Source organism: Limtongia smithiae, assembly GCF_038497785.1.
Source record: "Limtongia smithiae strain NRRL Y-17922 unplaced genomic scaffold V1518scaffold_5, whole genome shotgun sequence".
Classification (NCBI taxonomy): Eukaryota; Fungi; Ascomycota; class Lipomycetes; order Lipomycetales; family Lipomycetaceae; genus Limtongia; species Limtongia smithiae.
Genome location: NW_027117626.1, coordinates 233,297 through 259,970, shown reverse-complemented (window position 1 = coordinate 259,970; position 26,674 = coordinate 233,297). Strand labels below are relative to the sequence as shown.

The following is a 26,674-nucleotide window of genomic DNA, read 5'->3' as shown; positions in this document are numbered from 1 at the left end:
ACCTAGTCCACTCGTGCTGCTGCTGCCGTATTGACCACCACCTACCCAGCGGCCCCGTCAGTTCCGCGCAGAAAGCAATGCGTCTCACGCTTGTCCCTCCGCAGGACTCGCCGCTGGCCGGTGCGCCGGACATCGACGGTGACATCGAGCTGCGACTGCCCGATCCCAGCAATGCCTCAAACCTCCAGCGCATCGCGTCCAAGCACCGCTTCCGGGTCCGTCGCCGTTTGCTTGACACTTTATTTATTGAACTGACACTCTCCAGGCCCCCGAGTTCAAGTACGAGTACACCGACACCGAGGCGCCGCAGACGGAACTCGACGAGTGGTTCGCGTACTCCGACTGCACGCTCCTCACCGACGCGAAGAACGCGTTCTGCCGCGACTTCTGTAAGCGTAGGTACTCGTTGGCGCTGCTACACAACTTCTTGACTAACTCCCACAGCATGGTCTACCACTCGCCATGCCGCGCGTCAGGACTACATCTCCACCCAGCTCGCTCAGCTCTCCAACGACGACCTGCGGTCCGGCGCGCTCCTACGTCTCTTCTACATCAGCTTAGGTACTGTCCTTCCCTTTTCTTACCACTATATATTCTCTAATATGTATAGGTGCCTTTGGCGAAACAAAAACCAATGACCACCAGTTCGACATGATCCGCAAATCTTCTCTTCTCCTCTGGCGCGCCAACGCTCTCGACCCCGTCTTCCACACTATCAAGACCTGCATTCTCCGAATCACCTCCATCCCCCCCGAAGCAGAAGTCGTGACCATACAGCAGACGTACCGCCGCGACCTCTTTCTTGCCGCGACAATCCTCTATGTGGTTGTGATCACGCGACACGAAGCCGAGTTCGTACATGAACTGGCATCGATTGAGCCGAACTTAGTGTCATATTTCATACAGCAAATTGCTGAGTTCAGACTGCGCATCACCGATGATCTTCCTTGGAGAAATGTTTGTGGCCTCTCTCTATTCTATACCTAATGCCGTGCTAACTATGGCAGATATACCTGCTCACGTGGAAGCTAATCCTCACTATCCTCGGCTCTTCCAAGGACCTCACAGACGCAAAGCAATACTCGCGCGGTCTCGCTGGTCTTCCTCTGGAATCCAAAAACGACACAATCTCCGCAACACCACTGGACTACCAAGCGTTTCGTCAGAACATCAGCTCACGATACCCCGGATATCGACTGCCAGTCGAACCGGCGCAGCAGGAGTTTTCATACATGAATCCATCATGCGCGTCTTCCTCCTCAAGTCTGTCTGAGTTTGAGTTTGATTTCGGTGCAGATCCTCTCCCACACTCCTCCGTGCACATTGCAACCCCGGCACCTTCCCCGCCGCCATCTCCACCACCAATGTCGAAGAGCAAAAAATCTGTTTTCCAAACGGACAAAAGCTTTCCATTTCTGTATCCTCAGGACACGGTCGAAGTTCCCGTGAGCATTCGCGAAGCCGAGGAGATCTTCTCGCAACGGCTGCACACTAGTCTCGCAATCGTTCAGCTGTGGAATGAGCGCGAGGAGTTCATGAAGCAAGAGCGCGGGTGGATAGAGTCTACAGCCAATGGATCTGACTCGGAAGTGTCTTTACATGACGACAAGTACAACCCATCAGCACAACGACTAGCACGCACTGAGCAAGTTTACGTATGTCCCTTGTATTCGCAGTTGTTGGTCTCGCAGTTGTTGGTGCTGTGCTAACTGTCATACAGAAAGATATGCTACCGTACATGCAGCAGTTTGTGATCAACTCGCTCAAGTTTATTCTCCTCGTGATCTCGCCGGTCGAGTCGCCAGTTGCGTTCCGGCAATATCCCCGGTTTGGCATCGGCGACGATGGTACGTTAGGCGTATGTTCTTTTGAACTGTCAGGAACTAATACACTGCTTAGGCGTGGATGTATCCATGAAGAGCGAACTCGAGACGATCCGGGAAAATGAAATCCTGCTCAAGGCAATTTCAGGATGTTTATACCTCCTCCTGAAATGGTTCAAGGCATCGCGTGAGTTTCGCAGAGCGAGTCTCGAGGGAACGGTGTACTGACGCGTTTGCCAGACATTCTGAAATTCGAGCTACTGAGCCAGATGCTCTTTGACTGCAATATCTGCCCGCTCATAGTTCAAGTATTCAACACAACCGAGATTGAGCAGTTCGTTCTTCAGATTCCTGAAGTCCCAAGTTTATGGTATGTTCGCTTGCACTGTCGCACTTCCGGCTCATCGTAGTCTAACCCTTGCCAGCTTTTTCTCGGTATGCCGCTCCTTAGCCAGCGATGACATCATCCCCGACCGCGCGCATGTGATTGCGACAGAACCCGCGACGGGCATGTACTGGTCCGAGCAAAGCGGCAGCAAAACGCTGGAGGAGATTTTGCAGCAGGACGAAGTCACTGTGTTTTCCTCGCGGAATTTTTTCAGTGCAATCAATCTGCTCAAGATATGTCAAAAGGTGGTCAAGAACAAGGCGTATCGGCATCTGTCTTTGCTGAACTTCAAAGTTCCCGTAAGCTCTGATGTATATGTGTATATGTGCGTGACGGTGGCTAATGAGCTCTGTAGAACTGCCTGCGAAAGACTCTGCGGATATCGCAATACGAGGCGCGGCTCTACGCTCTCAAGATTATCAAAGGCCAAGTTCCTTACTGCGGCCGCAAGTGGCGGCATGCAAACATGCGCGTGATCACTGCGATTTACTTGTACTGTCGCCAGGAGCTGAGGGATAACTGGTTGGCCGCTGCCATGGATATGGACGGACAAGCCGACGATTCTTATGTGAGTGACATCCCACCGTTACACCGAAAGCCAACAATCTAATGCCTCATAGCCCAAAGAAGTAGCCTTGCGCGCATTAGTGCAGTTTTACAACATGCGACGCTACATGGAAGCGTCGGCGCAACTACACTATCAAGATCCCGACGACGATTTCTTCTCGCGGGAGCTTGAAAACATGTTGCTCGAAGACCAGACGGATGAGGCGTAGCAGCCTGCACGTGCAGTGGCGTGAATTAACGAGGCGTGTTTGTAGTATAGTACAACAGAGGCAAGGGTATATATGGGACATTTTATACGTGTTTCAGGCCAACCCGCCCATCTCATTGAGAACTTGTGGGAATACGTGCCCTCTCACCGGGTTGTGATCCAGCAACTTGAGATCCTCATGCATATGTGCTTCGTTCGTCGTTCCATTGAGGATGCACACGCCCTCGTTCAGAACCATGCCGTACACTGCGCTCACAAGTGACACCCCCCTTGTCCTCGCAACCTCGCGCAGCGTCGGACTGGTGAAGAACCCGTCGTTTGCGGTCAAAGTCCAGAAACTCTGGTACACGATACCGTGTTCTCGCAGATACTCCCGCAGTGTGACATCGTATCCAGTTGCAGCGTAGAACCGATTTTGAACGACCACAGGGTGGATACCGGTCGCGTCTATCAGCGCCCGTAGCACGTCGAGCGAGACATTGCTGATGCCGATCATGCGGATTTTAGCTGCACCGCCGTCGGCCACGGTAAGGCCGTGCAACGCGCGCCAGACTGTGATTGTATCCTGTAATGTCGGAAGCGGCGAATGCAGTAGCACTGCATCAATGTAATCCACTCCAAGATTCTGTAAACTCGTAGCCACGGACTGCAACACCTGCTCACTCAACGACGACGCGGTATCATACGGCAGCGGCCGACCTATATCTTGCCCTGAGATTGGCGTATATTTCGTCTGAATATACAAATCTTCCCGACGACACCCATCCGGCGACGACAGGAAACGCTGGATGCCGCGACCGACGCCGGCTTCGTTGTAGTGTTTAGGTTGGCACGCCGTGTCGATCCCGCGGAAGCCGGCACACAGCGCGGTGTACACGAGTGAAGCTGTCGCGTCGGCTTTCCAGGCGGTCCCATAGAGCATGCGAGGAATTGTTGTTGGGGACATTGTGTGTGCGGGATGCATAGGCTGCGGATCGTGGTGATGGTTGTGGGCGGATGGGCGGTGGGGAGGTCATCGTAGTAGTACGCTGTTCACCGTCGGACTACCGCGCTGCACCTATAACTCTCCCCAATTATACCCAACTTTCTTGACGATGGATTAGAAACCATCATGACGGAAGGCTTTCTAGCTAGATGGGACATATATATGCAGAGTGTACGCGTCGTACCGTGGTTAATGGCGGATGGGGGGTTGGGAGGTTCGCGCTCCTCTATCGCCTTCCACTTTCTCCCGTCTGTCCCCCTCTCCTCCCATCCATCGCGGCACATACGCCCGATCACAACAATGGTACTGCTTTCACCATTCTCACTCTTACTGTTCTTCCTGCTAACATGCACAGGGCAAACGCAAGAAAGCGACGCGCAAGCCACAAGCCAGACGCCGCAGCGAGCCGTTGCCGACAGTGTTCTCTTGTCTGTTCTGCAACCACGAGAAATCCGTCATTTGTAGGATCGACAAGAAACTCAAGCTTGGGTTTCTCAACTGCAAGATCTGTGGACAGCATTTCCAGGCGCCTACGAATGGTTGGTCTCTCCTTTTGTCGAGCGTATTGTGTGCAGGTGCATGTGCGAGCCAGTGCTAACAAGACAGCACTGACTGTGCCGGTCGACGTGTACAGCGAGTGGGTCGACGCGGTCGAGAGCGGCGAGGTACAAGTCGTCCCGGAAGGCGAGGTTCCCGACATTGACGAGGGCAGCGATCTCGACGATAACGATGATGAGCTCGAGTAACATAAGTTACATGGGATCACTGGTGTTTTCTGTTTTCCGTATAAATGTAGTTCTAGGTGTGTGTAGCAACTCTTAGGGTTTTCTATTTTTTGCAAGCAACTCGCGAGGAAAATTACGCATGCTGATCGGCCCAGTGCCGATACCACTGCAAGCACTCTGCGTTTGCAACGCTCGCGCCAACAGAGATCTTGCTTCGCGACACGATCGCCTTGATGATCGTCTCCGTCTTCTTCCCGTTCGCAGTCACAGGGATTTCCGGCGTCTCGTCGATGATCCCGGGAACATGGCGTGGCGACAGCTGCACGCGGATGACGCCCTTGATACTTTTCACGAGCTCGTCCGAGAACGTCTTCCCCGGGTGCATCTTGACAAACAGCACAACAATTTCGTCATTGTCCTCAGGTCGTTTCATACCCACGCACAGCGAGTCATCGATCTCGTCCGCGAACTCCTTCGTGAGCACGTTGTAGATCTCACTGGAGCCGAAGCGCACGCCGGAGGGCTTGAGCACGCCATCGGATCGGCCTAACATGACGAGGCCACCCGTCTTTGGCGACATGCGCACGTAGTCGCCGTGGTGCCAGATGCCCGGGAACATATCAAAGTAGCTCGCGCTATACTTTGCGTTCTCGGGATCGTTCCAGAACATGACTGGCATGCAGGGAAACACGCGCGTGCACACGAGGTCGCCGGCGGCGCCGGTGTCATCAAGACGGTGGCCCTCGGTGTTCCACACCTCGATCGCCATGCCGAGGCCGCGGCACTGCACCTCGCCTTTGTATACAGGGCTGAGTACACTTGGCGCGCCAAAGAGCGACAAAATATCGGTGCCGCCGGTGATGCTGCTCAGCATGAGTTCCGGACCGAGCACGTTGTAAACGTACGCAAAGGTCGACGGGCTGAGCACCGACCCAGTAGACGTCACGCAGGTGAGCTTCTCCAATTTGTACAGGTCTCGCGGACGATAGCCCTTCTGCTCCAGAATGGAGAGGTACTTCGCCGACGTGCCAAAGTATTTGACACCGAGATCGTCAATAAGCTTGAACATCGACGCCTCGCCGTTCGGCTGAAACGGCGAGCCATCGTACAGCACGAGTGTCGCGCCGGACGCGAGCCCGGAAATCAGCCACTGCCACATCATCCACGAGCATGTCGTATACTGGAAAAACACGTCACCCGGCCGCATATCCATGTGAATCTTGTGTTCCTTCTTGTGCTGGATCAGCGAGCCGCCTTGCCCGTGCACGATGCACTTGGGCTTGCCAGTCGTGCCGGAGGAGTACACGATGAACAGCGGGAAATCGAAATCGAGCATCTCAAACACGAGCTCCACGCTGTCGGGCACGTCGCTGACGAGTTCGCTTGCAAGCACTGCGGACGCGCCATCAGCAGGCGGCGTCACGCTCGCGAGATCGATCGGTGTGTCCGTCGACGTCTCGACGACGATCAACCCCTTCAGTGTAGGCAACCTGCTCACAATCTCCGCGACTTTCGGCAGGTTGTTGAATGTCTTTTGGTTATACATCGACGCATTGTCCACGAACATGAGCACAGGCTCAATCTGCGACAATCGCTCGACAACCGATACCGCGCCTATCTCGGACGAGGTCGACGACCACACGCCGCCGACCGCCGACGTCGCGAGCAGCGCAACCAGCGTCGACACGTTATTAGACACGTACCCTGCAACGCGGTCGCCTACCTTCACGCCGAACTTTGTGCGCATCGCGTGTGCGAGCCGACGCACGCGGTCCCTCAACTCTCGCCACGACACGGGCTCGCACGTGAACTCGGTCACGGAGTACACCGCGACAGCGTCGATATCCGCCGGGGCGGGCTCGGGGAAGAGTAAGTTCTGAGCGTATGAGAGCTTTGCACCGGGGAAAAAGGCCGGGCGTGGGAACATTGGCGCGCTCGCGTCGACAACAGAGGTGTACGGCGCCGCGGCAACGACGTGCGTGAACGACCACACCTCGCCCCAGAACTCCGGTATGTACTCAATGGACCATTTGTAAAGATCATCGTAGGTTGCTGTACCATGTCAGTGAAATCTTGCCACTCAATTCTTCGCACGCGCGCGCACGTACACAGCTGCTTGTTGTACTTGGTTGTGACAAGCTGGAGAAACTCCCACGCGCTGGTGGCCTCGGGGTGCTTGTTGTGCCAGAGTTCGACCGGTGCGGCGATGAGCTCGTTTTCCTCGTCCTCAACCGTCATTTTTCGGGTTTGTAAACGACGAGAGAGAGTGAAGAGGGAGAGAAGAGGAGAGGAAGCGGACGGGATGGTGTTGGGTACCGAGTTCGGGATCCGACAGCCGAGGAACTGGGAGCGGCGTGCAACGCCGGATCGGGCCTGCTTCCACCGGTCGCCTCTCCACTCTCCGTCTTCTCTGTACCGTATGTATCCTCTATACACTTGTCTCTGCTTCCTGCTGCCATCACCTCCGACCACCGGCTGTGCGCGCGCTGCAACACGCGCTTACCGGCGATCTACAAAAGCCGCCGACATCCATCCGCCAAATAAGGTTCAGACGACTTGCCGTTTTCGGCGGCCAGCGTAGGCTCTCTTTCCGGTGCGCGTGCGTCGGCCCTCGGCCGCCCATTCATTGTCAGTCCAAACGACAATAACGATGCTTTCATTATCTTACAGTCTATATATACTACCTCCGGCCACCCGGCTGTGAATACGGCCGCGTGCCACCACTGCCATACCCCGACCCCCTCATCGTGGGAATATGCGCTTGCAAGAGCGCCTGAGCCTGCGACTTCAACGGTGCTGGTGGTGGTGGCGGCGGGGCTGGCGGGGTTTTGAAGGTCAGCTCGTGCACCCTCGGTAGTGGTCGTGAGGTGAAAAACTTGTGCTTCAGCGCAGCGTGCGCAGTGATCCGCTTGCACGGGTCGAGTTTCAGCATCTCGGCGAGCAACTCCACGCCGACAGGGCCGATCCTGAACAGTTAGCAATAGTTCGCACCGACAAATTAGCCCAAGAGGAACCCACTCGTCAAACTCCTTCTCGAGCGTGCGCGGAAACTGCGGGAATCGAATTCCCTGCGCATCTGGTAAACTCGTCCACCCCGGCATCGTCTCCGCCGTAGGTGTCCCGCATAGTTGAAACTCGCGCTGGAGCTGGTCGATATCCGAGTTTCCTGCCAAAATCGGCCGCTTTTTGTACATCTCCCCAAAAATGCATCCAACGCCCCACATGTCGATCGCACACGTGTAGCGGCGCTCGCCGAGGAGTAGCTCTGGCGGACGGTACCACCGTGTCACCACGCACTTTGTATACTCCCTGCGCGCGCGTGGAGTGGTCGTTGCGTTGGGGGAGGGCGGGTCTTCGTCGAATCTCCGCGCGAGGCCAAAGTCGGCGATTTTAAGGATGCCTTCATTGCTGATCAAAATGTTTGCTGCTTTCATATCACGGTGAAGGATTTGGCTCTGCACTCGTTAATGATGCATCGAACACCGTGGAGATGGCGTACTTACGTCATGAAGATAAGCGGTGCCCTTAAGTAGCTGGTCCAGAAACCCTTTGATCTGCCCTATACTGAACGTCACGTCGCGGTTCTCGAGCAACATGGCGAGGTCGTTGTCCATGAACGGCGAAACCATGAACACGAGACCTCGCTTTTTGGTGTTTTTCTCCCCTGCGTAGGTTAGAGCTGTTACGTCATACACAGTATGACAGTGACATACACACGGGACGCTCGATCGTCATTTCGAGCAACTCAATCACATTTTCATGGCGTAATCGTTGTAGAATCCGGATCTCCCGCAACGCAGTCACAGGAAACTGTTCAGTTAGCATTCATATCCATCATCATCTCCGACGCACCAACTCACCCCTTCCTTCTCGTTATGCATCAGAATCTTCTTCAGCGCGACAATTCGCCCGGATTTCAAATGTTTCGCTTTATACACCTCACTAGCAGCACATGTTAGTAATTATTCGCGTGTACCATTGATAAATGGCGTACCCGAAAGTGCCCTCGCCAAGCTTTCCCATATCTTGATATTCCTTCGCCACGAACGTAAGTCCGTAGTACGTATGATGCCATCCCGCTATCGTCGAGGATGCTACCGACGACTGTGGCTGCTGTGACTGTGGCGGTGGCGGTCGGGATATTTGAGGAAGGGAAGATGGTGGAGGTGGAGGCAGTCTTGCAGATGGTGGTCTTGCAAGTGGTGGTGGTAGTCTTGCATACGATGGTGCAGGTGACGGCGCAGACGGCGCACGTAGTGCAGGTGGTACAGCCTTCGGAGGCGATGGTCGTGGCCACCCGTCATCGCTAAGTTCGCCATCCTCTACAAGCTCTTCCGAAATCGACCCCGGCGACTTCAGCGCACTGTGCGACACTTGCGACTTCTGCGACGATTGCGACGGCTGTGATGACGGCGGTGTTGAATGCTCTTCGGTGCTCTGCACTGTAGGAGGAGGGGGCAGATGCATGCCATCTGTCTGCGTTGGAGGAGGGGTTGGCGGCGGTGGCGGAGGCGGCGGAGGAGGCGGAGGCGATTGAGGCGGCGGCGGCTGCAGTGGTAATGCTGCGCCCTCGTTGGCCGCGACGCTGGTGCCGGAATCCAGCCTCCGCCGTGCACGAGGGGGCGAGCGCGAGGCGTGATCCGGCGGCGGAGTAGCCCGCTTGAGCGACATGCCTGGGAACGGGGAGGAGGATGTAAGAGGATGTGGTGAAGCAAGCGGCGGTTTGGACGGCAGTCCCAACCGGGAAGTTACGCTTTCCATATCGCCAAACCAGCGTCGTCGTCTCACTGCGCACAACCTCAGTTTCTCGACACGATCCCGCAATGTCGACCTTTGGCGCGCGTTTCCGCAAGGGCTTCAACCGCACATTCCAGGGCGGCAACCTCGAACTCTACCGCGTATGCACCGCCTCCCCTCTCCTTAACACTCTCCTCTAACCGCTCATCCCACTAACTTGTCCCAGTTCGGTTTCTATCTCCTCTTCCCCATCGGCTTCATGTACTATTTCGGCATGGGTCTCGAGGAAGATATCGAACGCAACTATCTCGCGCACCTGAAACGTGAAGAGCGGCGCGAATTACTTCCCCGCACCTCCGACGAGTGGCGTGCGCTGCTGCAGGAGCGGTCGCGCATGCGCGCAGAGAACAACCAGCGCCTGCGGCAGGAGCTGCTCGACTCGCTCACCGACGACGAGCGCGCGGAGGTGTTGGCGAAGGAGTCTATCGCGGCGAAGGAGGCGGTCGACAAAGCGGAGAAGCGAAGGCAAGCTATTTTAGCCCTCAAGGCCGCTGCCGCGGAGGGCAAGTCGACTTGATTGAAAGAGCAACTTTTGTACATACTATTACACATCCTTTTCTACTATACATGATATCTTCTACCGCCTCCGTGGTGGCGGTGACGCAGACTCGTCCCGTCTGCGTCGTCGCCATTTATCCTCCTCCTCACCATCGCGTTTGCGCGCCGGCGACGGAGAACGATCCCACGCCCCGCGTCTAGACGGCCGCACAATACCTTTTTCCTGCAGGTTGACCTCCCGTCGTACAGGCGGCGACGGCGATCGGTCCCACCCGCCACGTCGTCCTGCTTGCGATGCCGGAGCTTGGTCTCTACGCTGCTGTTGCTGCAGCAGCTGCTGCCGAGGCCGTGGTGAGGGTGACCGCGACGGTGTGGGCGAAGGCGATGCACGCCGCGCCCGACGCGGTGATGCTTGCTGACGAGGCGGTGGAGAGGGCGATCGCGACAGCGACGGCGGCGACCGCGACCGTTGGGGGGAATCGCGACGAGCACCACGATACCGTGGGGGCGAGACAGACCTCTCATCCCGCACATATCTCCTCATACGCGACGTAGGCGGCGGCGGCGTCGGTGACCGCGTCGACGACCTTGAAACCGGTAGCGGTCTCCGCCGCTGCTGCGGAGATGGCGGCGATCTCGATGGCGACCGCAAGTCCTGTCTAGCCCTCGAAAAGCCGTTCTTCTCCTCCTTCTCGCCCCCGTCTCTGCCACGCCCGGGGCGGTATGAATCTCCTCCGGCGTCCCTAGGTGCGCCAAGTCCAGAGCGTCCCCACCGTGCCGGACCTCCGCGAGCGCCGTTGCGGAATCCAGACGGTCCAGCTTCAAACGCCGCGCGCACGGCGTCTTCAGACACACGCACCGGCGCTGCAGCTGAAGCGGCGGGTACGGATCCCGCTTTCTTCGCACTGGCTTGTAACTTCGTGCGTAGCTCGTCGACCTGTTTGTCAATATCGTCGTCCGCGACTCTAGAGCTCCATTGTTAGTCCATGAACTTGCCCTCCTCGCACATACAACACAAACATACCCCTCGTCTTCGAGCTTGACACGCAACTCCATGCACTTTATCTCAACCTCCCGCGCGTTCTCATGCTCCTGGATCTCCTTCGCCGGCTCGCGCCGCCGCGCATCGCGGCGTATATCGCCATCACGGAAATCGTCGCCGTCGCCACGCCGGCCGGCGACATCATCGGCGCGATTGCGGGGACGGAGATTTGCTTTATTGCTTGAGATGTAGCCGTTCGTGCCGCTTCCACGCGCAGTGGAAAGGCCGATGCCATTGTAGGACATCCTGTCGAGTGGTGTGTGGGACGAAGTAGTGGTCTGTGACGTTCACAAACTTGGGATGAGGCGTTCGGGGGGCAAATTACGCTTCCCACACCTCCCACTGCTCAGCTCGACCCATCCAAATCTACACTTGCACTATGAGGGGCCCTCATTATTTATTCCCGCTAATTAATGCAGTTGCAACTGTAGACTACTGTGTGTTGCGTCGTCGTTTACTGTGGCAGCTCGAACTTCTTGCCCTTCATGACCCTGCAGATCGTTAGCACTGACACACACAGAAATCGCAGCAGATGCATACTTTGTGTAGTAGATATAGAAAAAGTCCGAGTAGAGCACGGTCTGAATGATGCCTGCGACGACAGCGATCGGATCCACTACGGACTCGACGATCCACCGGTAGAACCAGTTCGGGATGTACAGCGCCCTGTACGCGCCGAGCGCAAACAAGTAGTGCGAGGTAAGCGATTCGGACTCGCCAGTGCGCTGAAGCATGAACAGCTGCGGTAGAATCGCGACCGACTCGAGCCAGATCGAAAACGACCACAGAATCTCGGGGAGCGTGTACTTGTACGTGAAGATCAGCGACATAATGAAGCTGCCAGCAAGTAAGTACTCGATCTTGAAGGTGTCGATGTTCGGATCGTGCGTCGGCTTGAATTTGACCTTCATAAGGTAAAGTATCGAAAGCGAGGAGGAGATGAAGAACATCTTCATCAAGGTGTTATAGAAGGAGAGGTAGTGTCCCCAGAGGAGGTCTGCACGTGTCAGCCAGCCATCATTACGCAGTACACAAAGAAAACACACCTAGATAACGAGTGATGTAGACGATCGCATACAGCGCCTGGCTCTTGAACGACAGGCCTGCACATGACCGCGAAGACTTCATTTTGAGCAGGAGGATGAATATCGAGAGCAGGTGCGACAAGTCGCCTGCGGCAGTTAGCACTCGTATGAGTATCATTCAACCACTTTACAGAGTAGTTCGCTTATCAAAACCAAGATACGCACCAAAGAAGCGGAAAATGTTCATTGTGGAGGAGCTGTGATTCGGCGAGGGGTAGATGGAGGAGGTTACGTCAAGGACGGGATCCGGCGGCCGAAGAGACGATCACAACGAGGCAACAGTAGTGACGATGCCGACGACAAGTATTATACGAGGATATAAAGATAAGAGCGATATAAGCAAGGCAGCGTCGAGCGTGCGCGCAGTGGCGGGGGATATGCGCGTGGTTGTAACGACTCGTCAGGGCTTTACGCTGTGACGCGGGGCGCCTTCAACTTCGTGGAATTTAGTGGACGTCCTGTCCACGCTCCCTCCTACCAACGACATAAGCTCTCAATCATCGTTCGTTAGCTACTATTACTAATGTACATCAGACGACCCCGCCGAATTTTTAATAACCCCGAAAAAACAGGAACAACACGAAAAGCCATTACCATGCACTTTCGTAGCAAGCAAAACTAAACAAAACGCAAACAAAAAGCACGATTAACCAATCCCCGCACAACGGAGAAATCCCATTTCTCTCTTTTTAGCCAGTGTGCGCCCATGGCGATTATCATCACTCATTTTTTGTCGATTTCAAACCTGTGTTCTCCGCGTCGTGTGCACAGCCCGGTTCTGTGTTGCGAGCACCTGGCGTCGCTCGAGCGTGTGGCGAGGGAGAGCGAAATAAGCATATAGCGAACAAACAATCAAGGATCTCGGTTGAGACCCGCCTGTATCATTGTGTTGGTGTGGTGTATGTACAAGGTACCAAGAGCTGCGCTCCAGGCGACTATGCGGCCTGCGCATTGTATAATGTGGGAGAAGGCGGAACAAATGGAGGTGGAGGAGACGGCGGTTGTAGTGGCGCTTAGAACAGCATAACGTCCGACTTGAACTGGTTCTGAAGCATGGAGTGCTGCTGCTGGGGCGAGGAGAACATAAAGGAGAAGTTCATCCCGGCGGGCTCATTCTTGACGTAGTCCTGGGCGGACCCGGCCGAGGAGGTCGAGAGCGGCGTGCCGTAGGAGTTTGGCGAGGCAGAGTCATCGAAGCCAACAAGGCTGCTGAAGGAGGGACCGGTTGACACGGAAGAGGCCGGGTCTGCAAGGCCGCTATGCACGCTGCCAGAGCTGGCGGTGCTCGTAGTGGCCTGTACTCTGTGGGCACTGGGGCCTTGCGGAGCAGCAGAGGCGGCGGGGATGGTGGCTGTGGGAGAGGAAATGGAGAGCGAGCTGAGCCAGAAGTCCTGGTCGATGTCGATGGCATCCTCGTCGTCAAGAGTCAGACCCATGCTTTCGTTGTCAGGAAGCGAGAAGGGCAGGAGGTCAGGATTGATGTAGAGGGAGCCAAAGAGGTTGGCACGGATGGAGTCCGCGGTCGCGTTGGCGGGGGTGGCAGCGCTGCTGGTACTGGAGCCAGTCGCAGGGTCCACAGGAGTAGAGAGCTCCTCGCCCGGGCCGTAGGCACCAATGCCCTTGCCGAAGGTGGACTCCAGCCAGGAGTTTGTGGAGGCTGAGAGATCGTGGGGATCAAAGTCCGCAGGGTTGGTGCTGCCGCCAGCGGCGTCATGGGAGTGGAAGAAGAATTCGCCAAGCTGATACGAGACGGGATCATTGATCTGCTGCGCGGCGAGAAGGGCGGACTGGTCGAGGAGGGGGTCTGCCGAAGTGCCGGAGAAGGAATTGGCGCGGGGCCGCGCCGGAGGGAGCAAGGATTCTTTGCGGGGCCGGCCGAGGGTGGCGATGGTGATAGAGTTCTTGCGCGGCTGGCGCTGGCGGGTGGTGGGGAGGCCGGTGTGGAGCTTCTGCTGATGGCGGAGGAGAAGGTCGCTGTGAGGGTCAGTCAGCATATGGCAGCGATATGCGCGGCGCGGCTCGGCGCGGTGCAAATGATAAGCGCGCGCGCGCACGCAGCAGCGCGCAGCGCAAGAGGAGTGAAGGAAAAAGAGGACGCACCGACGGGCAAACCGGCGCTCGCAGACAGGACACTCGAAGGGTTTCTCCTTTGTGTGGGAGCGCTCGTGGCGCTTGAGGTGCTCTAGGCGGGCGAAGGCGCGCAGACAGATGGTGCAGATGTGGGGCCGCGGCTTGTCGGGCTTCGCGGGCGGCGCCGGCGCGGCGGCGGGGAGAGCGATTGCGGCGACCTGCGCTGCGCGAAGGGAGGGCGGTGCGGTGCCGGGGGAGGCGTCAGAGTCCATGGGTGGTGGAGTGGGTGCGAAGATGGCGACGGCGGCGAGCAGGAGGGCGGAGAGAAGAAGGAAAAACGGGCGGCGCGCCCCAAAGAAAAGGCGGCTGCGCAGGTCACACGCTCACGCAGAGTCACGCATGGATCACAGTGTCGCCCTAGCCCCTAGCGCGCAGCTTCCCCGGATTCTGTCTTGTGACTTCCCGGCTGCCTCTCCCGTTTTGTCCGCCGCCGCGGACTATTTCTGCTCCCTTGCTGCCGCAACGTTGTCGGCACTGCAGGCGCAGAGACTTTGGTACTAACTACTGTCCGGCTGCACAGAAAACCCGCGAAGAGCCGGTCTGCGGCCGCGCTGTACGCCACAGCACGCAGCGCAGCCGAGAGCACGCTTCCCCAGATTGATGTCCGCCGGCGCCGCACTAGTGCATGCGGCCAATCAGCGCGTAGCACGCGCCGACCCCGCGCTACCGTGCTGGGGACTGCGCCGCCGCGTGACACGGGCTACGCCGGCTGCTTACCCCAGGTTTTGGCGCAGACTTGCCCAGTTAGGCCTAGCGTACGCACGCGGCCGCTGCTCGCTTGCGTCGTGTTCGCGCCGCCCTGCGACGTGGCCGTGGGGGCGCGCTGGCGCTGCGTGCAGCATGGGCGCCTGCAGCGCGCCGCGAAGGATCTCCTCCACAATGCAGTTGGCCCGTTGCTGCTGCGGAGCACCGCAGCCGCGGGTCCAAGTTAGCCCTCAGCGCGGAGGCGGACGTGCCGACGGAGCAGTGCGGCCAGGGGGGGCGTGGACTCGTGGCCACCGCGATAATTAGGGCGAGATCGCTCGGCTGCGTCATGCCGCAGTCCGGGGTCGGGTCGCGTGGTCGCGCGCCGGGTCGGCGCGTGTGTGCGGGTGTGCGCGCTGCGCACGGCCAACCCGCGGCGCCAGCAGACCGACCCGGCGCGGGACTTGTTTACCCCAGACTTTTCAGTTTGCCGCCGGGAGCAGCCGCCGTGGCTCTGGCACGGAGCGCAGTCCGCCGGCGCCAGCTCAGCGGCCGCAAGAGGAAAGCGCGCGCAGAAATAGTAGTGCGCGCAGCCAGACCCTGGGCAGTCACATGCTCAGTAAACAACAGCACTGCCTGCCGCCAGTTTCTGAACTGTCTTCGTGTCTCTGCCACGGTCTGCTCTGCGCTGCTCTGCCCCGTCTGACTGACCCCCATGGCGCCCGCCCGCCACCTCTTCCTCCTCGCCGACGAGAACGGCCACAGCACCCACCCGTTCGCCCTGGCCGCCCAGTTCTCTTCCTCCCCCGCCGCGTCGCCGCCCAAATACCACACGCTCGTCCTCGCGTCCGACGACGCAACGTGCTCCTTCGCGCCCCCCCTCTCGCGCTCGCTGGAGTCCCTCGTCCCCCCGTCTGTGCATCCCTCGCCGACACCGTCGCCCGCCCCCGAGGACGCCGCGCCCGAACCGTTCAACCCGCTGCGCTGCGCGCTCCTCTCGCACTCCTCCACTGTGGCCACGGCCACAGCCACCAAGCCAGAGATCGGCCACGCTCCCGGCAGGTTCCCCTTCGCGGACGTCATCGCCCAGCACGACGACGACTCCACCGACGTCGAGGATAACGGCGTCGACGATGACCTCTACGAATCGCATACCAACGATCTGCTTGCTTCGCTGCTCCCGCTGCAGCACTACTTTCCCGCTCTGCCGCCCTTCCCCGACTGCGATGACGACCCCGTCGCCCAGACGCTCCTCGACGCACTCTTCCTCCCGACGGGCGGCTTCATCGGCTTCAACGGCTTCCCGACCGCCGCCCAGTGCGACAGCCTCGTCTCCGCCTACGTTGACACGCTCTCCGACGTCAAGAAATCAAAGTCGCTCATCTCCGGCCACATGTACGCCGCCATTCGTGTCATTCTCAGCGAGCCCCAGCAGCCACTCAGCAGCTCGCCACCGCCGCACTCGCCGCAGTTCCGTTTCTGGGCCAAGAAGAACTTCCAGCTGTATCTCGGCGCCAACGATGAGTGCCATGTCATGCACAAATCCAAGCCCGTCGCAAAGCGCGAGGAGCTCTACGTCATCCTCGCCATCTGCCACTCTGTCGCTCGTCACGGCGGCCGCGACAAGACCCTAGCTCAGGTACTTAGTCACATCATATGTCTAGCTCGCTCGTCGATGTCTCCCTCTTCCCCTCACCTCTCCCCACACGCTAACCTCACAGCTCCGCGAATGGTACTCCCGCGTCCCTAAGAACCTCATCTCCCAGTACATCAAAATCTGCCCCACCTGCAACCCTGCCTCCGCCGTGCCCGAAACCCACCCCGAGCTTATCTATGACGACGACGCCAGCGAGTGCTACCACCGAGCCGCGGGCTTGGTGCGCGAGTGCCGCTGCAACCAGGGCAAGCGCTGCGGCCCGGTCTTGCGCGGACTTAAAATCCGCCCTTCGATTATCAGGTACCGCATGTTTGCCGACGTGGACAAGATCATCGAGAACGCAAAGTTTGCTGTGCAGCGGCCGGTGTCGCAATGGACCGAGGTGGATATGAATATCATCACTGTGCTTGCAAAGGCGGACACGGTCACGAAGGATGAACCTGACGCGCCAGTCCTGCGCGCAAAAAAGTCCGGCACGAAGAAGCAGAAGCGAAAACTTCAACCTAAGGCAATCAGCAACGGCCCGCCATCTCCCGGGACTGTGGAAGAGGAAGCTTTCCACGAACTCCTGTCTTCGTCTTCACCCTCGTCCGTACCTCGCCCTCCGCCTTCCTACACTATCGCGGAACGTGCGCTGGCGAATGCCATGGCGTTCAATTTTGAGCATCACCCTGAAGAGCCCTCGTCCAGCGAATTCGCGCCGTTAGCTACCGCCGTGCCCGATACATCCTCTCCTGCACATTCCTATCGCCGCATGCGCGCGAATATTACCGACGACGACTACGACGCCGCTGATCTGCATGCCGACGAGGATGATACCCGCCCCGCCACCACTGCTGCTCCAAATCACTCTTCACCATTACGCGATCCCTGGTCGACCACTCCTCCCGCAGGCGCATACTTTGCGCTGAGCACCGACTCCATCGTGCACGCCCGTCCAGTACCTAGCTCCGCCTTCATGCTTCACCAGCGCGCACACACTTTTCCCATGACAACAGCCGACGCTGATCCGAAGCCGCCACCGACGCAGAAGCGAAAACGCGCAGCCACGGGCACAACAGTCACGGAAGCGAGGGAGAAATCCGAAAACGCAAAGAAGCAGTACCCCCGCGCGCGCTCGCGCAAGGTACTCGCTGATAATGCCGTCAACGTATCCTCTCCCACGCGACGGACTCAGAAATCCGCCGCCGCGACCTCCAAGACAAAAACACCACGCGCCGTGTTATCGTCCTCCCCCTCCCGCGCAGCGTCGCGCCACAAAGCAGCGCGGGAACACCTCCTCCGCAGCAGCGGCAGCGGGGGCACCATGATCAATGCTGCGGGCGCAACAGCAGCACATGAGTCTGAGTATGACTATTCTGACGATATCACCGAGGTCTCCGGGATCGGGTCTGACGATTCCGAGTTTCTTGCCGGAGATCTTGCTGGCGTTGCCCAAGAGAACTCCGCGCGGATCGTGGCCCGTTCCTGATTTCTCTAGTTTCTGTTAATCACACTGTACAGACTTTATACCCCTGTTCTGTTTTTGGGAGTTTCTGTATCTTCTCGTTCTTGATCTTTGAAGCGGGGGGGAATCGAGTCTGGATTACTGAACTGCGATAAATTGGCTCTTGAACCCCGTTTTTGTTCGGTTTGTACCTGTTTTGATGCTCCATTTGCTTCTTTTGAGACTGTTCTTATTGATTTTATCTTTCGTTTTTTTGTGCGTTTGTTACTTGGTGTCGCTCTGCCGTCCTCACGTGTTCTGAACACGTCAGTCGCACTTCGCAAATGCGACCATCCAATCGTCACTGTTGGAATTTTGCGCCGTATCCAACCTGTCATACCTTCCTCCACCGCTCACATCTTAGACTTCCCGGGGACATACTATTCACTAACATGACCGCATGCATGCGCCAAAGTTTTTAGACCTGCTATATTTTTGAACGTGTTTGTATTTTTGAAACGTGTTGTACTTATTTTGAAGGGTGTGTTCTAAGTTGTAGTAGTTAGACTGTCGGACGAAGGACCCCGCGTGGGTGTCAAAGAGTAAGTAAGTTTGTTATTATCCACACCAATACGAGCCATCTGTCCATATCCAAGAAGAGAACAAACACACTATAACTATCCACTAGGAGAGTATATGTTACTTATTATCCCCCCCCCATGATCAACAGGCGTATTTCGTAGAGGTATTCGCGCGCACCAGCTCTATCCCACCCCGATCCGGAAGAGGTCGACGACGCAGACGATGCCGACGAAGACGTAGACGACACCCGCGTTGCCCCTCCCGGCGTGATTTCGCGCGGCATCCACCCCTGCACTTTTCGCCGCCACCGGTCCTCTTCCTCCATCTGTTTCCGCACGAACGCAGGGCCGACGTCGAATTCTTCGCCAACCACGAATTCGCCGTACACATTGCCTGCGTCGCTGCGGGCGTTGCCGCTCGTACGCGCTGCGGTGTTAAACCCGCCAGCGCCGCCGCTACTGCTGGGGAATGCGTCGTCGTCCCCGAAATCTTCAAACCCTGCGAACGGATCTTCCTCGTCCTCGTCCTCGTCCTCGACCGCACCTGCGTCTGCACTGCCGCCCATGCTAGCTGCGATGCCAAGATCGTGCGCGGATAAATCAAAGTCAAACCGGCCGTCACCATTGCGATCTGACTTGATCACATCGGATGCCTTGAACCAGCACATGCGCACAGGGTCGAAGACCATGCCGCCGACGACTTGCACGCCTTTGGTGGATTGTTGGTTTGTGATCAGTGACGGGCGTGGCGGGGTGAGAGAAGCTATCGCATCGAATTCCAAGGTCGCGGATTCGTTCCCTTCCCATTTGAAGGTCTCCGGGTTGTAGCGCATTCCCTTCTCCGCTGTGACACAGTTAGATTCAATGTCGACATGGATGCACAATACATGGAAACTTACTTCTAACGGTATTAGCAATGTCGTTTCCCATCGGCCGGATCAGGTGCGGTCGATGCTGTGTCTTCTTCCGCGATGACTTGCTCGGCATTGTGCCAGCATTCGCCAACGCGCCAGACTTTGAGCGGTACTCGTATCCAGGCTGCGCTGCTGTCTTGCTACTTGATCCCGCGACTGCGTTGGTCGAGTTGAGATGGCCGGCCAGATGACCGTAAAGTCGACCTTGTAGTTTCCCGCCCCCAATCCGATCCCGTGTCGCTCGCGAGTTGGAAGACTCCTGATGTTCCCTCAAGCTGCTCGGGTTCACCGGGACAATGTTCCGTCGCGATACATCACGATCGTTGCCACTACTCACCGGCCGCGCTAGCATACTCCGCTCTGTAGCCGGGTTCACGACGAGATCTTCGATTTGGTCCAACCCAGTACTACTGTTATCCATGAATAATCGCCGCTTGACTGACTTCTGCACCGCACTGGCTCCGCTTTCTCGTCGCGTCAACGATGGCGGCACATGTTGCGTATCTACTCCATGTCGAGGTGTGGAAACTATCTGCAATAGCGTCGATGACGTGGTTGTAGTTACCACCGTCTCGCTAGGTTCTCTGGAGACAGTGGATGGAAGACCGGAAATCGACGCTTTGCGGGAGAGATATTGCGATGCTGACGTCTGTGATGGTGTTGATGGTGGCTTCTGAGAAGTTGCGAGCAAACTACCTCGAGATGCCATACGACGAATGTTGTTAGAGCTCGCCATTGTCTTCAACCCCGGCGATCCTGTATTCCAGTTCTGCGCCGAGAGGAACGGCACCGCCAGGTCAGGCAGCATAGGACGGTCACTAGCTGAATCTAATGCAGCACCACGTAGAGATGGCATTGACTTCTTTGTCAGTAGCGAGCCATATCGCTGACTTGACGGCTGCGAAGACTTGATCGAAACCATTGACGACTTGTGCGATAAGCGCCTGTCCAAACGTGTTCCACTAGCTGCAGGCGTCGCATCAAGACCTGGTTTAGACTGCTGCTGTGACAATATTGTTGTAATGCCTAGCGCGCCTTGGCTGACAGGCCGCGGAATACGCGATGCGAACGTTGTCTGTGGTACAGCAGTATTTGTCTTCTTCGGCGGCGTGGTCCGTGGCTGGAGTGGCGAGTTCTTGAGTCTTATATTCCGACACGCCGCTAGTTTCTCCGTATTGAAGACTGCATTTTCGTCATCGTCGATCTCCAGGCCGTCTAAAAAATTATCATTCTCGTGCGGTTCGTCAGGATGCGGCGACGAGTATCCCAACGATTTCATCTTCGCATCTAGCAGTTCCTGAAAATTAAGCGGACCGTCGGGTATCTGCAAGCCAAAGCCATCATCCTCGCTCTCGTATGTAATGCTAGACGATGGCGAGAACGTCGACATCAGAGACGACCGATTCGATGAGTCTGTTCTCCGGCTTGAAGCAAATCGATCGCTGCTCTCATCGCCCCATAATGACTCCGAGTCCGTGTCGCTAGCCTGTGTTTGCGAGGCACGTGGGTTTGAAATGGATTTGAGCTCCATCTTGGTGAGGCTTGTCGGAATTTCGAAATCGTTCTCAAAATCGTCGTCAATTCGCAGTGGTTGTTGCTGTTGTCGCTTCGAACCGCTAGAAATGACTGCTTGAGGCGACTTCTTCGGCGTGACTGCCTTGAAGAGGGTGCCGTCGAGGAATTCGGAGGATGGAGGTGGCACATGTCGTCGCGGCTTCAGCGTCGACAGGTCGTCGTCGTCGTCGTCGTCGTCCGATCGAGTTTTGAACGTCATCAAGCTCGCTTGTCGTCGGATTGGCTCATGTTTCGATGACTGCTCCTTTGCCTTCAGCGTCATAAAATCCGCAACGATAGAGGGTGCAAGCCGCAACGTGCCCTCGTCAGACTCTTCATTATCATCAGATCCATAGTCGCGATTATCGTTGATAACAAGTCCATTCACCTGCCCTTCGAATCCCAAAGGCAGTATGTCGGAGCTTCCAGAACCCGATGCATACTTCACGGTGCTTGTACCCCCTAAACCAGACGTCATCCTGCTTGTGAACGGCTCTTCGTCGCTGCTGAATTCGAATCCAGGGTCGTGATCGTAGCTCAAGTCTTGTTTTGACCGACTAGTATATTGCTGTTGCTGTGCAGTAGCTTGGGGACGCCATTTTCGAGTCTGGTTCGTCCCGCTCATGGTGGCTTGCAAGATCTTGTTCGATGCACGCAAGATCGTTGTCGTCGAGCTTGTCCACCGGCCGCAAGTGGGGTCGCCCTCGCACACGCTCCAGAGAAAAGCTGCAACTCCCTAAAGTACCGGAGCCTAGTGAGCCGTTGTGTGTGCCGAGGTGCGATTGACGGAGAACAACGTTGGGTGCGACGCGCCAACCTTGGGCGACTCTCTTCGGTGCGACCAAAACAAACGCGCCGCGCTCCCAAATGGATTAGCCGGGTAAGTAAACAAGTACCAACCCCGCGAAAATACACTGGACGCGGCAACTTCCGTACAACTCATCAAGCTATAGCAAGCTGGGCTGATGGGCAGCTGCTTCTTAGCTAGCAAAGATCATGAGTCGGCTGGTTGACCCCACGCTGACCGGTGGTGGACCGGAGCGGATTGCGCAGAATGAAGCTATTGCACCAATCAAATTTCTCAGCACAACAAGTACGATTTTGGGGAAGCGTGCGGATGTCGTGGCATATGGTTTCGCTGACAAGATCATGATCCTGATCTCCCTCGACGGGCGCATGGGCAAAATGGTTAGCTGTGCATCTACTGATGTTCCATAAGTGGTTTGTGGTTGCTAACAGCGGATGAAAGTATTACGTCTCATTATCGCAAAGTCAGTCCGTGAACTCCTATGCCTTTGGCACGCATTTCGCTATGGGCACTGACGACGAATTCTCCATGCTCGCAATGAGCCACCTCACACCAGTACCACTCCTCGGCGCGCCGGCAAATGATACAGAAGGCCACATATATACTGCACAGATTGCGACTCTTATATGTCGCCAGAACCGTGACGAACGGCGGACAGTTGTTGTCGGCATGCCCCCAAGGTCACCATCAAGCGATGGAACCGTTACGAATGAGGATCGAGCTATGTTTCTAGATATTCTCGCACTCGTTGATAGGGTACGGGTATGGTAAATAAAAAGTTCTGTTTGTACAATAGCTGTATGTACAATAGCAAAATCTGTTGTGAGCCGGTAGATGGCGCAGGCTTGAACTTCACGTGCGCCGTACTGAAACCCCACCGCGATGCCATTTGCTGCTCATCTCAGCACCGCTCCCCCAAAACAGCCCAGCACACGCACACAACAAGATGTCTGATTCCTCAGGATCCGAGTCAGAGGTTGACTTGACCCTCACCGAGCGTGCTACCATCGTCGTCGACGCCATCCGCGAGGTCATTCCCAAGGCTCTGCACGACCCCGCGGTCGCCGTCATCTGCGGTTCCGGACTCCACCATCTCGCCGATGCGTTGTCGCCTGAGCCACGGTGCGAGATTCCGTTCTCAGAGCTGCCGTACTTTCCTCTCACGACAGGTATGATTTCCTCACTTGCTTGGGTGCTAGTCTGCCATGCTGACTGTTCCAGTTGATGGTCATATCGGTAAGCTGGTGTTTGGCTACTTTGGCACCGTGCCTGCAGTATGCATGGTCGGCCGTATCCAGTACGTGTTCCTGCTTGGATCAGGCAAACTTCGGCTAACAGTTGTGGCAGCTTCTACGAGGGAAACCCGTTCGACATGTCCGTGTTCCCGGTCCGAGTATTCAGCGTCATGGGCGTCAAGTCCATCATCGTCACCAACGCTGCCGGCGGCCTGAACCCTGACTACAAAGTTGGCGACCTCATGGTTCTCAACGATGTACGTTAACAGCATCCTTTTTATTGCCAATTAATAACACGAAATTAGCATATCAACATCCCCGGCCTGGCAGGCTGGCACCCGCTCAAGGGTGCTAATGACCCTCTCTTCGGCCCTCGCTTCCTCGCGCTATCGGACGCCTACGACCTCGAGCTCCGCAAAAAATTCTTCGACTGCGCCCGCGACCTCAATCTCACGCGACCAATACATGAGGGTGTTTACGTGTTCGTCAGCGGACCCACATACGAGACCCGCGCCGAGTCGCGCATGCTTCGACTTCTCGGCGCGGACGCGGTAGGAATGAGCACTGTTCCCGAGATTATTATCGCGAGACACTCCGGCATGCGCGTGCTGGCCGTCTCGTTAATCACAAACGAGGTCGTTACCGCGCCCATGCCTAAGGTCAGCGACGGCGAAGCCGACTTGAGCGCGGGCAAGGCAAACCATGAGGAGGTTATCGCAGCTGCTAACGCTGCCGGCGCCGACATGCGACGACTTGTTCTCGGCATGATCTCCAAACTTATATAGATCCAAGCTAGATTTTTGACAACATTTATTCTTCTCATAGATGCATGGCGCAAAATCTATCATATTTTTACTTGTATTCAGAACATCCACCACTAACTATCTGAAGTTGTCGGACGTGATGGTGGCCGACTTACTGGCGGTCTAGATGTGATTTGAGTGGCGGTCGGATCGGGTCCTGAGGAATTAGGTCTCGTCTCGAGAAGCACCGGTTTTAGGAACTATGTAAGTTAGAACAGGTTGACGACACAATATAAACGAATAACTCACGTTATCGTCGAGCTTCTGAAACCATCTACCCGGATCCTCTGCTGTCCGCGAGATGATAGCTGGAATCAAGTTCGAGCTTGAGAAGATCGATCCCGGCGCTGAGCTAGCCGGAGACTGAGGAGGAACGGTTAACTTCGTCGTAGACGACGAACCCGGATCCCACCTATCGCCAGATGGCCGCGGGAACGCAAACGAGTCGACAACAGGCGACTGTCCCGTCGTCATCGAAAGTATGTCCGATGACTTGTATCCCTTGGTAGCGTCCACCGAACTACGTCGTCTGCTCAGCGTCAACGCTGCCGGCCGTCTCGACTCGCCGTTTCCTGTGTGTGACTTCCTGAACCGTACGAGTGCCTCAATATCAAGCTCATCATCCGACTCATTCTCCTGCTCAACACCAGTTGCGATTCCCAGCAACTCCAACATCCGCGCAGTCGTGCCGCCAAAGACAATCACAGTGAGCACCACAATCACGAGAATAGTAGCGTGCAATGAGTTCTTATTTTCGCCTTCCAGGCCTGCCGCCAATGCAACGCCCACGGCTCCACGGAGTCCAGCCCAGAACAGCATAACCTGGTATTCCTGCGACAGCTCGGCATTGTTCGCACGAGGGTACGAGCGCCATCGTGCTCTGTAGAACAAGTTGATAAGCCGCGAGAGTGGAAACACCGCTGCCCACCTGGACACGCAAACGCCGAAAGCAGTAACGATAATCAGCATCGGCTTGTACACGAATTCGACCTCCGTGAACAAAGAGAGGCCGAGATAAATGAAAATAAAGTTTTCTGACAGCTGTGCGAGCGTTTGAAACATGTACTTAACAGCGATTTGCGACCTCACTGACATGTTGAAATAGGCATAGTGCTTCAACGTGATTCCGCAGAAGAGTAACGACACGACACCTATAACGGTTAGGCGTAATCACACAAGATCATCCAACAATAGCTTACCTGACATGTGGCATCCATTAGAGAAGAAATAGGCAGCATATGCAGACAGGAAAATAAGACAAGTCTCCAGCGAGGGCATCAGTCGAATACGAGAGTGCTTCAGCAATAACGCGACAGTGACTCCCACTGTCGCGCCAATGAGAAGAGAGACTGTGAATGTCATAAGGAAGATGCCGATGCCTTTGAACAGGATTCCAAATCCAGCAGACTCGCCGTGGAGCTTTTGCGTAGTCCTAGGACAGTGTTAGTGCTAAATTGACAGGCATAGCGGGCAGACATACTCAAACATGACAATGGAAACAGCATCATTGAGGATGCTCTCTCCGAAAATAATCGTGTACAACTTGGGATCGACCTGGTATGTGTTGAAGATTGACAAGATCGTAACCGGATCTGTTGCGGATAGCGTTGCTCCAAAGCCAAGCGCGACGACAAACGGAATTTTAAGGCCCTCCAGCCCAAGCAATGCCCAGAGATAAATAATGCAACTGCGAGTGTTAGCGGGAATCGTGCGAATAACTCGAATAGTATACATACCCCAATACAACTGCTGATATAAATGTCCCCACAAATGCAAATGTCAAAATTGTCCCAATGTTGTTAAAAAAATTCGCCTCCGCGGTGTGTTAGCTCAGATCAAAAAAATTTCACGCGCGGTGATAGTAGTACCTGGTGTAGCTCGTATCCGCAATTGAGAATAATCGGCGGGAGAAGGATGTTGAAGAAGTACGAGTACTTGAAAGAGACAGCATCTTGGATGTAGTTGCCCGGCAGCAGGCGAATGATCAAGCCGACGATCATACCTATGACAGTTAGATCACGGATCTGCGTAGATGAGGTACCAATATAAAAAAACGCACCGGCAAAGATCGATACAACTGTCTCATGAACGGCCTGAATCTTTCGGATTTGCAGGTAGTAGCTGGTCCACAGAGAGCCGATCAACAGTAAAATGAGAATAAAAATAGCCCAGGACGAGTACAGCTCCTGCTGGGAAGGGTCGTTGACCTCGCCTAAGCCGGCGTATTAGCATTCAATGAGTTTCGCATTGTGCGTCACGACTTGTCACATACCATCGATGGAGTCGTCGAGCTCGCCATCGCTCTGGCGCTTGGCTGCAGCAAAAAGAGGGAGTCAGATCAGGTAAGCGAAACACGCGACAAATGCGCGCAAACACGTACCCAAATAGCTCGACACCGCGTAGAGCGCGCTTGGCAGCATATTTGCAGTGGGTCGTGGCAGGGGGCCTACTACGACGTCGCAGCAGGGTCGGCGGAGAAAGCGAGGGTGGAGATGCTTGCGGCGCGCGAAGAGCTGCAAGGGATACGCATTAGGCGCCGGCCAGAGCGCGAGAAAAGGGACCTAGAGAGACGGCGACGCGATCAGCGCACGATACCAGCGCGGGACGAGGGAGTAGCAGTGCGGGAGAGGCGGTGAGAAGATGCGCACGGGGGTGCGTGAGAAATGGAGAGTGGCTGCTTCACCGGTTCAGCCGCTTGTTAGTGTGCAGCACGGAGAAAACCCCTGGCACGTGAAGGTAAAAGCCGCACTAGCCTGCAAGCGGC

The 26,674-nt window shown here is 56.3% G+C and overlaps 14 protein-coding genes across 14 annotated transcripts; 6 read left to right on the top strand and 8 right to left on the bottom strand.

The window, feature by feature from the left end:
* Positions 1-21: 21 nt before the first annotated feature.
* V1518DRAFT_415792 (uncharacterized protein) lies at positions 22-3,095 on the top strand. Its single transcript, XM_066903896.1, has 11 exons — positions 22-215; positions 266-395; positions 445-561; positions 611-957; positions 1,008-1,655; positions 1,721-1,847; positions 1,900-2,010; positions 2,064-2,193; positions 2,249-2,510; positions 2,567-2,779; positions 2,832-3,095. Exons 1-11 carry the CDS (start codon positions 78-80, stop codon positions 2,985-2,987), a joined length of 2,379 nt encoding a protein of 792 aa, XP_066759764.1. The 5' UTR covers positions 22-77; the 3' UTR covers positions 2,988-3,095.
* Positions 2,961-4,168, bottom strand: V1518DRAFT_415791 (NADP-dependent oxidoreductase domain-containing protein). The gene has a single exon (XM_066903895.1). The coding sequence runs from the start codon at positions 3,948-3,950 to the stop codon at positions 3,081-3,083; it is 870 nt and encodes a 289-aa protein (XP_066759763.1). The 5' UTR covers positions 3,951-4,168; the 3' UTR covers positions 2,961-3,080.
* On the top strand, positions 4,044-4,822 carry V1518DRAFT_415790 (uncharacterized protein). The gene is made up of 3 exons (XM_066903894.1): positions 4,044-4,274; positions 4,327-4,510; positions 4,578-4,822. Exons 1-3 carry the CDS (start codon positions 4,098-4,100, stop codon positions 4,715-4,717), a joined length of 501 nt encoding a protein of 166 aa, XP_066759762.1. The 5' UTR covers positions 4,044-4,097; the 3' UTR covers positions 4,718-4,822.
* Positions 4,823-4,829: 7 nt separating this feature from the next.
* On the bottom strand, positions 4,830-6,934 carry V1518DRAFT_373075 (uncharacterized protein; the record flags this gene model as incomplete). Its single annotated transcript, XM_066901415.1, has 2 exons — positions 4,830-6,748; positions 6,805-6,934. 2 exons carry the CDS (start codon positions 6,932-6,934, stop codon positions 4,830-4,832), a joined length of 2,049 nt encoding a protein of 682 aa, XP_066759761.1.
* Positions 6,935-7,376: 442 nt separating this feature from the next.
* Positions 7,377-9,163, bottom strand: V1518DRAFT_373259 (kinase-like domain-containing protein; the record flags this gene model as incomplete). The annotated part of the gene is made up of 6 exons (XM_066901427.1): positions 7,377-7,662; positions 7,715-8,151; positions 8,200-8,360; positions 8,410-8,506; positions 8,557-8,638; positions 8,691-9,163. The coding sequence occupies 6 exons, from the start codon at positions 9,161-9,163 to the stop codon at positions 7,377-7,379; spliced, it is 1,536 nt and encodes a 511-aa protein (XP_066759760.1).
* Positions 9,164-9,365: 202 nt separating this feature from the next.
* On the top strand, positions 9,366-10,075 carry V1518DRAFT_415781 (uncharacterized protein). Its single transcript, XM_066903893.1, has 2 exons — positions 9,366-9,594; positions 9,660-10,075. The coding sequence occupies exons 1-2, from the start codon at positions 9,520-9,522 to the stop codon at positions 10,008-10,010; spliced, it is 426 nt and encodes a 141-aa protein (XP_066759759.1). The 5' UTR covers positions 9,366-9,519; the 3' UTR covers positions 10,011-10,075.
* V1518DRAFT_415780 (uncharacterized protein) lies at positions 10,007-11,367 on the bottom strand. Its single transcript, XM_066903892.1, has 2 exons — positions 11,016-11,367; positions 10,007-10,956 (listed from the first exon to the last, which is right to left on the bottom strand). Exons 1-2 carry the CDS (start codon positions 11,276-11,278, stop codon positions 10,071-10,073), a joined length of 1,149 nt encoding a protein of 382 aa, XP_066759758.1. The 5' UTR covers positions 11,279-11,367; the 3' UTR covers positions 10,007-10,070.
* A 120-nt stretch (positions 11,368-11,487) lies between these two features.
* On the bottom strand, positions 11,488-12,161 carry V1518DRAFT_373244 (ER lumen protein retaining receptor-domain-containing protein; the record flags this gene model as incomplete). The annotated part of the gene is made up of 3 exons (XM_066901426.1): positions 11,488-11,524; positions 11,574-12,030; positions 12,080-12,161. The coding sequence occupies 3 exons, from the start codon at positions 12,159-12,161 to the stop codon at positions 11,488-11,490; spliced, it is 576 nt and encodes a 191-aa protein (XP_066759757.1).
* A 970-nt stretch (positions 12,162-13,131) lies between these two features.
* Positions 13,132-14,460, bottom strand: V1518DRAFT_427046 (uncharacterized protein; the record flags this gene model as incomplete). Its single annotated transcript, XM_066906018.1, has 2 exons — positions 13,132-14,092; positions 14,219-14,460. The coding sequence occupies 2 exons, from the start codon at positions 14,458-14,460 to the stop codon at positions 13,132-13,134; spliced, it is 1,203 nt and encodes a 400-aa protein (XP_066759756.1).
* A 1,140-nt stretch (positions 14,461-15,600) lies between these two features.
* Positions 15,601-16,789, top strand: V1518DRAFT_250776 (uncharacterized protein). The gene has a single exon (XM_066900999.1). The coding sequence runs from the start codon at positions 15,648-15,650 to the stop codon at positions 16,680-16,682; it is 1,035 nt and encodes a 344-aa protein (XP_066759755.1). The 5' UTR covers positions 15,601-15,647; the 3' UTR covers positions 16,683-16,789.
* A 1,932-nt stretch (positions 16,790-18,721) lies between these two features.
* V1518DRAFT_373387 (uncharacterized protein) lies at positions 18,722-21,284 on the bottom strand (the record flags this gene model as incomplete). The annotated part of the gene is made up of 4 exons (XM_066901430.1): positions 18,722-19,151; positions 19,233-19,440; positions 19,496-19,642; positions 19,829-21,284. 4 exons carry the CDS (start codon positions 21,282-21,284, stop codon positions 18,722-18,724), a joined length of 2,241 nt encoding a protein of 746 aa, XP_066759754.1.
* Positions 21,285-22,015: 731 nt separating this feature from the next.
* Positions 22,016-22,723, top strand: V1518DRAFT_415769 (uncharacterized protein). The gene is made up of 2 exons (XM_066903891.1): positions 22,016-22,252; positions 22,314-22,723. Exons 1-2 carry the CDS (start codon positions 22,061-22,063, stop codon positions 22,641-22,643), a joined length of 522 nt encoding a protein of 173 aa, XP_066759753.1. The 5' UTR covers positions 22,016-22,060; the 3' UTR covers positions 22,644-22,723.
* Positions 22,724-22,731: 8 nt separating this feature from the next.
* On the top strand, positions 22,732-23,984 carry V1518DRAFT_250863 (nucleoside phosphorylase domain-containing protein). The gene is made up of 4 exons (XM_066901000.1): positions 22,732-23,041; positions 23,094-23,169; positions 23,220-23,364; positions 23,413-23,984. Exons 1-4 carry the CDS (start codon positions 22,819-22,821, stop codon positions 23,890-23,892), a joined length of 924 nt encoding a protein of 307 aa, XP_066759752.1. The 5' UTR covers positions 22,732-22,818; the 3' UTR covers positions 23,893-23,984.
* On the bottom strand, positions 23,901-26,624 carry V1518DRAFT_415765 (Sodium/hydrogen exchanger family-domain-containing protein). The gene is made up of 8 exons (XM_066903890.1): positions 26,291-26,624; positions 26,183-26,224; positions 25,970-26,122; positions 25,779-25,912; positions 25,647-25,723; positions 25,391-25,597; positions 25,110-25,342; positions 23,901-25,061 (listed from the first exon to the last, which is right to left on the bottom strand). Exons 1-8 carry the CDS (start codon positions 26,328-26,330, stop codon positions 24,076-24,078), a joined length of 1,872 nt encoding a protein of 623 aa, XP_066759751.1. The 5' UTR covers positions 26,331-26,624; the 3' UTR covers positions 23,901-24,075.
* Between the last annotated feature and the right edge of the window lie 50 nt (positions 26,625-26,674).